The 16,363-nt window shown below is 39.7% G+C and overlaps 1 protein-coding gene across 5 annotated transcripts in view; it reads left to right on the top strand.

Annotated features, from left to right (window-relative positions):
* The window catches only part of CRTAC1 (cartilage acidic protein 1), a 534,303-nt gene that overhangs the window by 430,195 nt on the left and 87,745 nt on the right, over window positions 1-16,363 (top strand). For all 5 annotated transcript variants that reach the window (XM_075215949.1, XM_075215948.1, XM_075215947.1 and 2 more), the window contains one exon: window positions 4,773-4,918. In XM_075215949.1, coding sequence (XP_075072050.1) covers window positions 4,773-4,918 — 146 coding nt within the window. The remainder of the gene's footprint in view (window positions 1-4,772; window positions 4,919-16,363) is intronic.

The following is a 16,363-nucleotide window of genomic DNA, read 5'->3' as shown; positions in this document are numbered from 1 at the left end:
GGACTTAATCATTTCTGAAGCCAAAATAGATAAGCGATTGATCGCTGACACAGGTGAACTAAATTATTGTCCCAGCCATAAAAAAACAACTACCAAGAAATGACATGTGAAGTTAATTTAGTTTTTTTTTTCCCATTCGGAATGCGACTCCCAACCAATTACTGCCCTAACATCCAGTTTTCCCAATGGCACTACCGCGATTAATCAGCTTGACACAGGCCTTGGAGTATGGTAACGCTGTATAAACACCCACTTTTTGCAACTCGCCGCAGCAATTTTATGTAAAGGCCACGCTCAAGATGTATTCACCGAACCTGCGTTATTCATTATATTTAGGCATGGGTTGAAAAATAAATAAATAAACGTCCCTTGGCTCAAGGCTGTGCATATTTGCAACATGGAAGGCCATTGGGAGAAGAGATGTGAAAAGTGACTGATTAAAACAATATGGGTCATATTTCAACCCAAAAGAAAAAGGAAGGCGACTTTTCATTAAAATCCTATTTCCCTCAGTAATGTGTTCCTTTTAAAGAAAAATGTATTTTTTGGCAGCACAATATTTTGTTTGTAGTAAGCAGGGGGAAAAGCGTGATTTTGATAAGGTAATAATCTGACTGAGGCAAGGTTGTAAGAAAGCAAGATATATGTGTGAAGAGAATGTATGTGTAAGAGAGTGCGCTAGATGCACTGTTTGGGTAATTGAAAGTCAGAATGATGGCGAGGGTTTAACAAGACTTGTCAGAGGTGCATTTATCAAACAAACAGATGCGTGAGGACTGGTGCCCCCATTATTGTGGATAACGGGAGGGTGACTTCCTTTCAAGGTGAGAGAAAGCTTGTCGTAAGGAAAGCTGATAATATTAATTTTTCTTTTTCTCCTGCGAGCGGCTCTCTTACCGCTATACATTCCGGTCTGTAGTTTATTTGGTTTTGCCAAATAATCTGGTGAATTAACAGGAAACAACTCCTTATTCTAACACCATCATGATAGTCACAGTATGGTATGGGAAGTCAATTCCTAACAATGGGCCTGATTCATGTTTGGACGTAAGTCTGTCTGCTCTTCGTATCACCATCATCATTTATTTATATAGCGCCACTGATTCCGCAGCGCTGTACAGAGAACTCACTCACATCAGTCCCTGCACCATTGGAGCTTACAATCTAAATTCTCTAACATACACTCACACACTGACAGAGAGAGAGAGACTAGGGTCAATTTTGATAGCAGCCAATTAACCTACTAGTATGTTTTTGGAGTGTGGGAGGAAACCGGAGCCCCCGGAGGAATCCCACGCAAACACGGGGAAAACATACAAACTCCACACAGATAAGGCCATGGTTGGGAACTGAACTCATGACCCCATCGCTTTGAGGCAGGAGTGCTAACCACTTAGCCACCAAGCTGCCCATCTTGCGTGAAATAGCTCTAATACAGATCTTACACCAATGAAAGCAATCGAATGCAATTCATGCCTGAACGCCAATGACACTTACAACCGCCTATGAATTAAGAGGCGGAACGGGGGAGGGAAGGGGCGGACTGATGTAACCCATGTACAGTTGGGACGTGCCGACGCAGTTAAGTTAAGTCCTTTGTTTGCCATAAGTACGCTTATTTTGTTCCGTAGCCACTAGAGGGCAGGTGTAAGTGCTGACTAATAGTGATGACTGACACGGGATAGTCACTTGTATGCGTGCCAGTATCTATCACAGAACAACTGTTTGCAACCCAGATCAACTATATAAAAAGCATTGTAGATGCGGTACGCATTGTAAGCATCTTTATGCAATTAATCTAAAAACAAAATAAAAACATTTATATTTGAAATATAATATTTATACAAATGATTATACTGATAACAGTTGTTGTTTTTATTTGATGATAAAAAATGATTTGTTCTGATGTGCAGTTTTATTATACATAAAGTGGTTTGTGTACTGCACTTTGTTCTGTGTGTCTATGTATGGCAGAGCATACTGCCACCCACACTTCCAGGTTCAAATGTAAATGTGTTCTGAGATGCGCTTGGATTTAAATACAGTCGGAACTGTGGACAATTTTCACACCTTTTTTTTTTTTAACGCAACTTATGCACAAGTTGCGTTTGGACATGACCAGACCAACGTGCGCGGAATATTTGCTTTTCTTGCCTTCATGTTAATATTTATCAATATAAAGTTTTTTATTTTATTAGCTGTACTGACTTGATCAATGTTTTATTAGCTTTTTCTGTTAAAGAAGTTTAATAAACAACAGACTTATTTTTTTTAGATTTAATGGTTCCCTGTGGTGCAGCAAAATAAATGTCTTTGACTTTAATTTAACCAATGTTCTTTCATTTTATGTTAAGAACTGACAAATAAATGTTATTGACTTTCTAACTACTTTATTACCAATTGTGGAAAAAAATGTTTCTTTCATTTACTTTATGACCATCACATTTTCGTGAAGTAACAGCAACTTTAGTTAGATAACCTTTACCATAGCAACGGCTTCTGCACTATAATCTTGGCTTTTTGATTGTTTTTATAGTGCTTTATTTTCCTTTTTATATTGTTAAAAATTGTTGTTCATGTGACAGGCAGTTCAGACCTAGCAGTTTTCTTTGACATAGTTCTACCAGCTTCACTCCAAGCGACCTAATAACATTGTACCTGTGTAACGTGTTTGTTACCCGTTACATCAATCGGATTTATGGTAACTATATTTCAATTTTTACTACTTTTGAACACATTTTTGTGGAGGTCTCCTGCGTTTCTACAAGAGCAGCTAGTTGTCACTTTGATGTCTCTTGCCCTTGTCATTCGTGTAGTCAAACTTAGTCTATAGGCAGCCCTACTAAGGAGTCTGTGTTCCACAGCAAATATGGAGGAAAGAGTGTCCAATTTTTCACCCTTCTCCCCTTATTTGCCCTTGAACTGTTTGCATGGCATTACCATGAAGCCTATTGTTCTGTTCCCAAGAAGAGGCCTATGGTAAGGATATCATCAAGAGTGACACTATTATTAATTGCAATCATCAAATGGGCTTAACTATTGACTACAATTATTATGGGGGCACTGTTATTAATTACAATTACTTAAGGGCCACTTTTATAAATTACAATTATCAAAGGGCACTATTATTAATTTAGATCATTAAGGGAGCATTCTTATCAATTACAACCATCAAGGGGGCACTATTATTAATTATTATCATCAAGGGGGCATATTTATTCATTTAGACCATGCATAGGCCTAATAGTGTTGTATATTCAGAACCACGTGACTCAAAATTGGATAAGTAACTACCCCCCACCCCCCTTCTGTCTTAAGTGCCCTGGGCTCTCCATAGTCTTAATCCAGCTCTGTGTATTACCTAATTATTATAGTATGACTGAGAACGGAACACTGTGGCTCTATGTGCGTTATGGTAAGTAGGCCATACGTACATATTGTTTGCGTATAGCGAAAAGTGAGAAGTCATAGAGACTGTTGATAAGAAGCACAGTTAAATGTGACGGCTATCTGTGCATCAAATGACCGCACAAATGGAGCCCCACGGGATCTCGCTTCTGAAAGGTTAGAGCCATACAGGGTGGATACAACCCCAAGTTCAAATACAGACCTGTCCGTTCAGCAGTCAGGCTGAGTGACCAGATCTCAACATGTCTTGCCATCTTAAGGGTACATCCTCACAAAAACTGAAAGACGATGCAAGAAATCTTCCGGGGAAATAGCAGATTGCAGAGTGTTATTGATCTCTAATCCATGCGTTGAATGCTGTCCAGCTTGGTGATAGTGGTGCAGTCACCATTTCCCTGCAGCTACATTTGAGCCGTCCATGGGGATAGCATTGGCTACACAGCAGAGTTATCAGTACATTTCTCAGTCCTATGATTTGCTTGTAGATTTTGTGCATCACAACACCAGAAAAAGCTTGTGTAGCAATCCCTACACACGGCAGCATTCCTGATTAGTAAAACCTGAGATTTATTGTGAACGTCATCAAAACAGCTATCATCATCATCATTTATATAGCGCCACTAATTCCACAGCGCTCTACAGAGAACTCACTTACATCAGTCCCTGCCCTATTGGAGCTTACAGTCTAAATCCCCTAACATATAAACACACAGACTGAGAGAGACAAAGGGCAATTTAATAGCAGTCAATTAACCTACCAATATGTTTTTGGAGTGTGGGAGGAAACCAGAGCACCCGGAGGAAACCCATGCAAACATGGGGAGAACATGCAAACTCCACACAGATAAGACCATAGTGAGAAATTGAACTCATGACCCCAGTGCTGTGAGGCAGAAGTGATAACCACTGAGCCACCGTCCTATCAACTGTATATTTGTTTAAATTTAAATGATAAATATTTGATTGTATCCTTTTAATGTTTAGGCCCATGCCCTCTGTGAGGACATTTTACATTTCTAATTACATTTTGTGTTCAGTTTTTTACATTTACTTTACAATTTTTGCTACAGTTCATCAATACCAGCTGTCCAAGATACAGTAACTGCATACCGCACACTTTTGACTAGCGTTAATAGCATGGCCCTTCATTTATAGTATCCTTCACATTACATAATAGAGGAAAAATGGAATTTATAGCATTTATCTGCTACAAATACCTTCAATATGTTGAAATTCATTGCAGACAGGTCCGTGGAAGGAATCCTCAAATAATTCAGTGTTCTCCTACTGCTCCAGCACATTAGCCACACTATTCTGATATAGAGTCAGATGCGATTTAGACTTTTTTGATTCTCTGATTACAGGTGTGGATGACGTCTACCAACACGGCCGCGGTGTAGCATTAGCCGACTTCAATAGGGATGGAAAAGTGGATATTGTGTATGGGAACTGGAACGGACCTCACCGCCTGTTCTTGCAGATGCACACAAACGGGAAAGTTCGATTCCGGGTAAGAATATGTTCACAAAATATTTACGGTCCACTGAGATAAATGAACTACAAGCCGTTGGTTAGTGATGTGCTCCATGCTAGTTATAAGGTGATTGGTCTTCAATAGATGAACGCACCAGTTGTTAAAGAAGAGTTTCTATGAAAATGTAGAAATGATGTGCTCCATGTGTAAGGAATATATATGTCACAGGGCTAGATACCAAGGGCTCATCTGGTTTTGAGTTGGCTGGATGTGGCCCTCGAAGACTTTTTGGGCCCCTGCTTTACCTGAGAAGCTTAATTTGTTAATTATTTTGTATGACTTGAACTGATACCATATACTGACTGCAGCCCTTCACATGGAGGACTGAACAGGACTGCCTCAGATACAGCTCCATTGTCTGCCATTTACACTGGCAGTATACAATATATATTATTATTATTATTATTATTATAGTAGATTTGTAAGGCGCCACAGTAGAGAAAACAGGACATACATAAAACAGAAACATACAAGGCAGACAGAATAAACACAGACATGAAAACAAAGGGTACGGAGGACCCTGCTCATCAGAGAGCTTACATTCTAAGTGGAGGAGGGCACAGCTGAAACAAGAGGAGCGAGTGTGGCTCAGAGTGGAGATTGGGACAACTGTGAGGGTGCATTAGTGTGAATAGTATCATCAGGGATAAGGTAATCTTTATATAAGATATGGGTTGCTTGAGAATGTCATAAATATAAATAGAAGTGGTGTAATACTTGCCAACTCTCCCAGAATGTCACGGACTCCCGGGAGAGTGTGGAAATCTCCCGGATCTGCCCACTTCACCAGGAAGTGCCCACTTCCTAGTGAAGTGGACAGAATTAGGTCCCAAACGCCGCGATTCCCGGTGAATCGCGGCGTTTGGCCCTGCCCCCCGCTGTCAAATGACGCGTTTGAGTCATCACATCACGGAGGCGGGTCCAAAATGACGTGCATTTTGGAGCCCCGCCCCCATCACGCCCACCTCCCCCAGCAGGCTCCCGGAAACTAACTTTCTAAAGTTGGTAAGTATGGTTTAGCAGTGAATGGGTTAAAATTAAAACTGATATGAACACTATAAATTCGTTATTATAATATAATGCTTTACAACACTGTACTTCTCCAGCATAATACAAATTGAGGACTTCAGCAGAGGAGTGAGAAGGGGAGAGGGGCTGATGATTCGCCAGCGCTGTTCCCCCATCCTTGGTGATAGGAACATTGTTCTTCCTCTCTGCAGGGTGACCCTGATCTTGCTTTGTTACCCTAGATCGTGCTGTTTACATAAAATTTTATCAAATGTACAAACCTGATCTTATCTTTTATATCCAAAGACAACATAAATAAACAAACCGGCCTGGAAAGTAGAATTCTCAGAAGGTGGAGTTCCCCTTTAAAGGTTCCTAATGCACCTTCAGAACTTGCACCATCCTGAAACATAACATTATATCACTTTTGGATTGGAGACGTGTTTCTTTTTCGAGGTAGAAGTGTGTGTGTTTCTAATTTACAGCTCCGCAGCTATGGTGTGGGCTGTATAAAACCAGAAGTAATTATGTATTACTTATCACAATAAGCTGTCAGGAACCTGCTCCACAGCCAGTGGAAATAATAATAATTTTATAAGTGAGTGATCAGTCGCTTTGTCCTGGTAACTTCGCACAATTGGACATCTCTGAAATGTGCTTGTGGAAATAAAACCTTTATATTCAGAACCGAAACATTCCAATTATAGGTATCAGTATATTTTAGTAAACAGATATCACTGATTTGATTCCTGGATATATATTAAGACAAGTCAACCGTTCCCTTTTGCTCTTTACGGATTCATAGTCCAGGTTTTTAAGCAAGGCTGAGCCACATACACGTCTTAATTAACGTCTTTATGACATAATTCTATTATAAGAGACTAAATATTTTATTCTAAAAAAAGACTCATATGCAGACTAGAAATAATAGAGATAACAATATAATGTGATATTTAGGGGTATATTTACTAAACTGCGGGATTGAAAAAGTGGAGATGTTGCCTATAGCAGCCAATCAGATTCTAGCTATCATTTTGTAGAATGTACTAAATAAATGATAACTAGAATCTGATTGGTTGCTATAGGCAACATCTCCACTTTCTTAAACCCGCAGTTTAGTAATTATACCCCTTAGTGTTCCAAATAACACACTTTTTCTTACTTATAATCAGTAAAATCTGAGCAAATCTGATATTCACGGGAATCTTTATAGTGGTCAATGATTCCAGAACCAGACCAATTAGCGAGTAGAGTAGAATTTTGTATCAATTTTAGCATTAGTATGATTAAAAAGTCTTACATGAATGAAAGAATTCAAAAACTTATCTCAGTAGATGTTGTGTAGGTATAGCATCAAAGTCTTTCCATGGAATCACTTCCACACTAACCAGAGGTCCATGAACCCTGAGCTGACCCAGAGGTGAAGGTCAATGGGAAGGTTATTCCGTGTCTGGAACCAAGAAGAAAAGAAAGTCTACAATGCGGGAAGCCCCCCTACGCATTTCGTTCTTACAACTTCATCAGGGGTGTGGCTTCCTGCATTGTAATGAGTGTCTTTAAAGTGTCCAAATCCATTTTAATTTCATCCCTGTCACTGCTAATCGAGGGAAATAATTTTTAAACGGTATAATTGCAAATCTCAGGAAGTATTACACCACTTCTGTTTATTCATTAATAAACTATTTTATGCATTCTGATAAATGAGTTTAAAGATTTATATAGAAAACATAGAAATTGTAATTTATTCACACTGACCGGCTGATTTAATTAAGTTCTATGTTATCAATTGTCACTCCTAAATTCCAAAATTGGAGACTGTGGAAGTGTTTTAAATAAGACCATGGTTTATAATTAAAATATCGGTGTACTAAAAGTGTACATTTATGCACATAACTGTTCAGTTTTATATAATACTGATATATAAAACGGACATCGTACAAAATATATCAAATATTTCTAATAAGAAAAAAAAAGTAAAAGTAAAACACAATTCACATATACCACAACAATTAATTCTTGTTATCAAAGAATTCATTCAATGCTATACCATTAGTTTAGCATGGTTCTCTATTCTGACCTGACGATGCAGCAATTATAGAAGAGGTTCGTCAATGATAAGATTTTTCTGAGCAAGGACAAATAAAAGAAAACATCTTTTTATAACTAGATGTTAAGAAAATAATCTTTTACTCTTAAATTGCCTGGTTTATTCTTGCTCCAAGACAACTTTGCTTCAAGCCAAAAAGGTGATTATTTATCGATACTGTGAGTATATTTCTGCATTTATTTATTCATTGATGGCTCGATGACAGTACATCTTGCTTGACCTAGTTAGATTATTGTGACAGTCAAAGTATGTTATGATCTAGTCTTATTTGATCCTTCAGTTAGTAGCATAGTATTTATGTGATGCTACTTGCTGTGTACACAGTATTTATGTGACGGAGGGGCATTATCTGTGTGAAGTTTATACAGGTGTCTGTAGCTGGTTACCTTGGAAGAGCTAGTAATCCATTTAAAGTACTGATCTATTATGTCCTATTGTAGCTTATATCAGGGTTGTACTTCTGGTGACATGTACATTGTTTCTCTGTAGGTGTATACAGAAAATGTTGCCAGCCGGATGGCGTTAAGAAGTAGCCCGGTGGAGGCAGTTGTAATAATAATGAAAAATGTTGGAGGTTATTGCCCACACCAGCCAGGACTGGTCAGACCGGTGGTCAGCGGTCTAACACACACTGCTGCCTGTAGTGCTCACATAGTGCCTGTTCTAATAGGAGAAACAATGGTTTATTTTATTATAACAGGAATCTGTTGGGCTCCAAGAGAGAGAGACAGAGAGATAGAGAGAGAGATTCGGCCTTAGACAAATCACATTCCCTAAAAATTTGGACGCCACTAACGTAGCTAAATAAAGACAATTATAATTCAGCTAGGCTTCATGCAGACAGCACATTGGTGAACAGGAGGCGCGCAAACTGAGAGCGTCTACAAATTGACAATTATTTCTGATTGACCGTAGAGCCAACCTGGTATTGACAACTGGCAAATTGTCTCTCACTTCGGAAAAGTTTCATTTGGAAATTTCCTCTTAAAACTCTATATAGAGAAATCTGCTGCAAACACCAGGATAGATTTTTGTAATGAAAATGTAACATTTGAATGTATTCCTGAGCAAAATTATGAACTACCGTTCTCTAGCGAGAGGCTTGAAGAATTGTGAGTGATTACTAATTCCTGCAAATTGCTGTCATTGTTATTTCCATGGTAAGGATGAGTTGTAGAATGCAACTTGGGAGAATATTTTTTCAGCACATACTTACTGCCTCAGCCTCCGATGTATAATTCAGTATAGATAATTTATTTTGTGTCTGTAAATCTGCGAATTGCAATTTCCTTCCACAAAGTGCTTATTTATTTTTAACTTGCACCCTTGTAGATATAGTATGGATTCAGAAATGTAGAGCCATATCTACTATATAAATGCCTAGTGGCGTGTGTGAAAAAAAAAAAAAACAAGCTGCAGCGCCACCTGCTGGGCAGAGTTATACACTGACCTATATATTTCTTGAAGGAGAAGTGACAGTTGGGAGTGGTTGGTGGTTGCCGGGGGTGACAGTGGGGAGTTTTTAACACCTTAAGTAGCTTGATGAAGGATGTGGCAATGAAGATGAAGGATGAGGTGATGGAGAAAAATGATGAGGTGGTGACATGTGGACAAAACCACATTAAAAAGGGCGCTTGCGTCGGGAAGTAACGCTCTTCCCCTGAGGAGGCCTGGGCTAGGCCCAAATGCATGACAAGAACCTTTTTAACACCTTAAGTAGCTTGATTTGACTAGAATGCATGAGTATCATGCACGGGTTAACTTGTATATGTGTATATATATATATATATATATATATATATATATATATATATGTATATGTGTGTATATATATATATATATATATATATATATATATATATATATGTATATATGTATATATATTTGACTAGAATGCATGAGTATCATGCATGAGTTAACTTGTAATATATATATATATATATATATATATATATATATATATATATGTGTGTGTGAATAAAACAGCAGAAGGCAATTTCACACCAGTGTATTGTGTTGCCTTCCTGTTTTCCTGTCATGCTGAATAAAATATATAAGCCAACCAGAAACTACATATAACATTTATTAACTGAAGCACAGACTCTTTATATATATCCATAATAATGTATGTCAAACAGTTTTGGTCCTCAAAGGAAACTCAAATTAAATGTAACTTGTCATAATTGTTATGTGAATCTGTCTAAATTTCTGTCGCTTTGTAATATTTTATTGTTGTATAAAGTACCCTGTAATTTATAGTACATTAACAAGTGTGCTATGAAATATTTTGTACTTATGCATATGGCAGTGTTAATATGTTTTGCTGGTAGTATTGCTGGGAAGAAAAAGCTGTCAAACTAACACGGCATTGAATGCGTTTTCCACCTTCAGATAACGTTAATAATATATTGTTTTGTACATGCTGAGATGCAACTTTTATTAAATACATTGCTTTTTATTTGCAGCTCCCCTCAGTGCCATGTATTTATGTTAGGCAGAGTTGTTAATTTTCCTTGCCTATGGATAGCTCTGCTGTAACCCCTGAATCCTGCTTGACAGCTTTTGAAAAATAATTTCAGGAAAGATGGTGGCAATAGCACCTAGATGGCGCGTGTAGCCAAAGTGGGTGTGTCTTGCTTTGGCTAAGGGGAGTGTCTTGTTCCATGGGTGTGTCCAGCACTACCAGGTGCAACCTATATTACTGTGTGCAAAAAAATACATTTAAAAGAAACATGAAAAATGATTTACATGTAATACAAGCCTTGTGCCTACTCACTTGTTTCACAAGGATTCTCATTCTTCTTGCTGTCCCCTGAGATATTCACATGCTTCCTAGTACTCCTGTGCTAATCCGGACTCACGTCAGTATGTGAGTGACACCGCTTTATCACAAGCAGTTCAGCAGTCACAGCAGGGATCCAGGAAGTAAGCCAACATTCCCAGAAGTCAGAGAGTTCTCCCAATAATGAAGGAGACTCCTGCATTGCATCTCCTTCTACAAAACTCCTTACCCCACTTCCACCATACAGTGCTCCACTACAGAACTCCTTACCTCATTTCCACCATAAAGTGTCCTCCCTACAGAACACCTTACCCTACCTCCACCAGACAGTAGCCCCCTAGAGGACACCTTACCCCACTTCCACCATACAGTGCTCCCATACAGAACACCTTAACCCACCTCCAACATACAGTGCTCCTCTACAGAACACCTTACCCTACCTCCACCAGACAGTAGCCCCCTAGAGAACACCTTACCCCACTTCCACCATACAGTGCTCCTCTACAGAACACCTTACCCTACCTCCACCAGACAGTAGCCCCCTAGAGAACACCTTACCCCACTTCCACCATACAGTGCTCCCATACAGAACACCTTAACCCACCTCCACCATACAATGCTCCTCTACAGAACACCTTACCCCACCCAAAACCATATTAACAACATTATGGGTCCCCAGGCAAAGCAGTGCACCGGGGCCCCTACATATATAGATATATATAGATATAGATGTATAGAGATACAGATATAGATATAGATTTTTACAGATAGAGATAGATAGATGTACTTGCTCAGTGGCCCTTGAAGGTTTTTTTTTCAGGTTTTTTCTTTTGCAGGATTATTTATTCTAATTAAGAGCCCTGCCTATGGGGCCCCATTGTCTGTGGGGCCCCCGGGCACCTGCCCATCATGCCCAATGGAAAAGATGGCCCTGACCCCACCCCCACCATACAGTGTCCCCCCTACAGAACTCCTTACCCCACTTCCATCAGACAGTACCCCCCCACTACAGAACACGTTATCCCACCTCCACCATACAGTCCTCCCCAACAGAACTCCTTACCCCACTTCCGCCAGACAGATCTCTCTGCACCACTTCCCCCTACAGGACTCCCCGTAGACTTCCACCAGTCACTGCTCCCCGCCACTACAGAATTCTCCATCCCATTTCCAAAAGTTAATCTGGCAAATATAAGAATCCCAGATCTCACCAATATATCTTGTTCCATGTCATATTTCACCAAAATATTACATAGATCCCTTAATGCAACAACTGAGTAGAATGCTAATCTGTTTTCATCCACAGTAAATTGCTGAAAGATATGTAAAGTACTTTTATTTTGTTTTAAATAGATCAGTCACTGTATAGTGTTAATATTAATTCATCAGTTTTACATCTATGCCTCCACTTGACTGCAAAAGGCAGTAATAAGTCATAAGGACCAGAAAATGTTACGAACAAAGGTGCGCACCTGCACTAAAATCATAACAACCAATCAACATCTAGCTTGTTTCTGTCTTGTGCAAGTTAGACAGTGGAAGAAAATGCCTGATTGGTTGTAGTGCAAATTTGTATCTTCGAGCAATGTTATTAAAGAATCTTCATTGTCTGCTTGCTTTGTTTAAAAGGCTAGAAAAGACCTGAAGGTGGGAGCCTGGGAAGCAGGTTACTTGTATCTGGGACAACTATTGAAACACCTTATACCGATGGTCTGACACTAAAGTTTTGTTAGATAGATGTGAAAATACCAGGGTTGGAGTCTTCTAGCAGGTACCTTGACACACACAGATGAGAGTGTTGACAAGGACAAGGCTGGAGATCACTCTGTCATGCTGAATGAGTTAGAATAATAGACTGGAAGCTTTAAAAGGAGGGTGGCGCTTGAAATCATTTTTCTTTCTCTGTAAACCATGGTTATCTGCAAGGAAACTCATGCAGGCATCATTGCTTTGCACAAAAAGGGCTCCACAGGCAAAGGATACTGCTGCTAGTAAGATTGCACTTAAATCAACCACTTATCGGATCATCAAGAGGTTCAAGGACATAGGTTCAATAGTTGTGAAGAAGGCTTCAGGGCGCACAAGAACACCCAGCAAGCACCAGGACCATCTCCTAAAATTTATTCTGCTGCGGGATTGGGCACCATCAGTGCAGAGCTTGCTCAGGAATGGCAGCAGACAGGTGTGAGTGCATCTGCACGCACAATGAGACAAAGACATTTAGAGGAGGGTCTGGTGTCAAGAATGCCAGCCAAGAAGCCACTTCTCTCCAGGAAAAACATCAGGGACAGACTGATATCTTAAAAAGGTACAGGAATTGGACTGCTGAGGACTGGGGTAAAGTTATTTTTTCTGATGAATCCCCTTTCAGATTGTTTGGGGCTTTTGGAAATATGCTTGTCCGGAGAAGGAAAGGTGAGCGCTACAATCAGTCCTGTGTCATGCCAACAGTACAGCATCCTGAGACCATTCATGTGTGGGGTTGATTCTTAGTCAAGGGAGCGGGCTCACTCAAATTTTGCCTAAAAGCACAGCCATGATTAAAGAATGGTACCAAAACATCCTCCAAGAGCAATATCTGCCAACCATCCAAGAACAGTTTGGTGACGAACAATGCCTTTTCCAGCATGATGGAGCACCTTGCCATAAGGCAAAGTGATAACTAAGTGGCTTGGGGATCAAAACATCGAAATTTTGGGGCCAAAAGATGCCAACTGTCAATCATAGTGGAAGAGTTTGTCCATGTTGCAATCTTAACGTGAGGGCAGGGTATTCTTCTACCAAAGGTTAGAACACTTAGGGGGACTTTCAATTTTGCGCAAGGTGTTTCCGGAACGTCCACGGAGACGCCTTGCGTCTGAGATTTTACAGGAATCTCCGCACATTTTTTTCTCACACGCAATAGAGATGTGCAGGAAAATGAGCAGAGATTCCTACCGTAATAGCTGGCAATTTGCACAGCAGAATTAAATCTCCACCTTAGGACCTTGTAACTATAGAGGCCTTTCCATTAGTTACTGCAGGACTGTGCTCCAGTCGTAGAGGAGCTAAATAAAATTGTCATATTGACAAATTCTATGATTCAACAGTGACTGAATTGACTGACTGTTACCCAGCTACCCCTGAGGTCTGTTCTCCCAAGTGGTCATGCTTTGTGTATCTCTTTTTAATCACAATATATCACTGTTTGTACAAAACTGAGAGACGTCAGTCTGCGATCTTGATGTGCTCCCTTATGTTGACACTTGGATTTCATTTAGTTTCTATGCATGTGATCCGGCTGCCGTGGATAACGCCTGGAACAAACATATGGATTTCCTTGGAAACCTCTAATAAGATTTTTTCTTTCTTAGTGGAACGTTGTTTTCTGGTTCTAGTATGTGTCAGGCTTCCAGCATTATACATTCTATAATAAAACTGGTGAAAGTGACCTGATCATTGCCTCATGTAAATGTATAAGTATGCAACATGTCTACTGTGTGTCAGAAAATACAGTGAACCGTTAATTCCCTTGAGACGTTCCCGGATTGGTTCTGATGCGTTTGCACAACAGGATGAGGGAAGATTTTAATATTTGATATAGAGATGTTCACTGACCCCGTGTTTTGGTATTGCTTTTGGATCCTTTTCTTTTTTTCTTTTTTTTTTTAAATCCCTATTTTTTGCTAAAATCACATAATTTGGATCTTTTTTTGCTCCTAAATTATTATTAACCTCAATAACATTAATTTCCAGTCATTTCTAGTCAATTTTTGTCAAGTGACAAAAGTGACACTGCTACCCCTCCTGTTTCTGTATGAGCAATGGCACTGAGCAATGACACTGGAGACTGGAGAGTGACAAGAACACTGCTACCCGTGTTTCTGTTTGAGCAACGGCACTGAGCAATGTCACTGGAGACTGGAGAGTGACAAGAACACTGCTACCCCTCCTGTTTCTGTTTGAGCAACGGCACTGAGCAATGTCACTGGAGACTGGAGAGTGACAAGAACACTGCTACCCCTCCTGTTTCTGTATGAGCAATGGCACTGAGCAATATCACTGGAGACTGGAGAGTGACGAGAACACTGCTGCCCCTGTTTCTGTGTGACCAATAGCACTGAGCAATGTCACTGGAGACTGGAGAGTGACAAGAACACCGCTACCTCTGTTTCTGTGTGAGCAATGGCGCTGGATCTCCTTAGGAGGGAGGTACTTATGGAATCATAAACCTGCGAGATCCGACAGCGCAACAATGACTTTTGCCTCGATTCAGATCCAAGGTCGCGCGAAAGTACCGAGCTGGCTCACGAGCCTACTCAGATCCCCTAAGTTCGGGTAGGTTTGGTTTTCAGAAAACCGAGCCCGAACATCTCTAATTTGATATAGTTCCAAGTTGCAGATTTACTGCAAAGTGATCTCTGTTTTATTTTTTATATTTCTTGATCTCTAGTTATCATTTTAAAGCTGTACTGCCTCCTAGGAAAAAAAATTCATAAAGTACCACCCGTCCAGAGCTGTTTCTCTGGGGTGGGGGAGACCAATCACAAGCTGCAGTCAAGAGAATGCGTCTTGTGATTGGTCCTCCTACTCACCCACGCTCAAATGCTATTTAAAGGTGGTTAACAAAATTAATTTGCCGGTTCTATGTTACAGAACCTTAGGAAACACAGGTGCATGCAGCAGCTCCTAGGGTCCCGGGGAGGGGGCAATAATAATTATATAATAAATAAATTATATAATATAAATTATATAATAAATCTAATAAATAATTGTTTCCCTAGGTGTTCGTGCAGCTTTAAACTATTTCCAATCGTTAGCTGAGCAGATCTATTACCCAGTTGCGTCCTGATCACAAACAGCCTCTGTGATATTTTGCTTTTGAAGCTGTTTTAGACGTTTAGGACAGAAGCGGAACAGAATCCTTTAAATCAAAGACACTCAAAAAACTGATGAGATGTGAAATAACAGAGCTTGCCCACCAAATCTCCCCAATTTGTGTTTAACCTTCACATGGGCTGTTAACCATCCTGGGGAAAGGTAATTACAAAGTAGAGCTCGAACAGTTAATTAAATGTGCTTTGAAAAGCTATCTGTAAGTAGGAAGCAAAACAGAGTATCTGAGAGAGGAAAGTCGGTACTTGTTACAGGAATAATGGTCTTTGTTCATCTGCCTGATAATTGTTAAGCCAGTGAATAGCTTCATCTCAGAAAGACATTTTATACCGACTTTTAAAGTTGTATTGTCTTATAGTCTTTCTGATGGAGAGATTACTTCTGATAAAGGCCCACTTGATGCTTGGCTTGTACTACATCAAGGTTATTTGTACCTTTTACACATTAACCAAAGATCCAAATCACAGAGGTTAGAGGTCAGGCACAGGATTATGAAGCATTAATCAAAAGTTATAAACACATTTGTAATTTTTATATATAGACTTCAGGGGGTAAATGTATCATAGTCCGGTTTTTTCATCCCGCGCGAGATCGGCGAGTTGACAGCTAAAATTTAAAGCGGCGCTGGCTTGTAAAAGCTTGCTGTCTA

The sequence above is a fragment of the Mixophyes fleayi genome, chromosome 6 (genome assembly GCF_038048845.1).
Source record: "Mixophyes fleayi isolate aMixFle1 chromosome 6, aMixFle1.hap1, whole genome shotgun sequence".
In the NCBI taxonomy this organism is placed as follows: Eukaryota; Metazoa; Chordata; class Amphibia; order Anura; family Limnodynastidae; genus Mixophyes; species Mixophyes fleayi.
The sequence above is the reverse complement of the archived record's forward strand: the minus strand, read 5'-3'. Positions and strand labels throughout refer to the sequence as shown.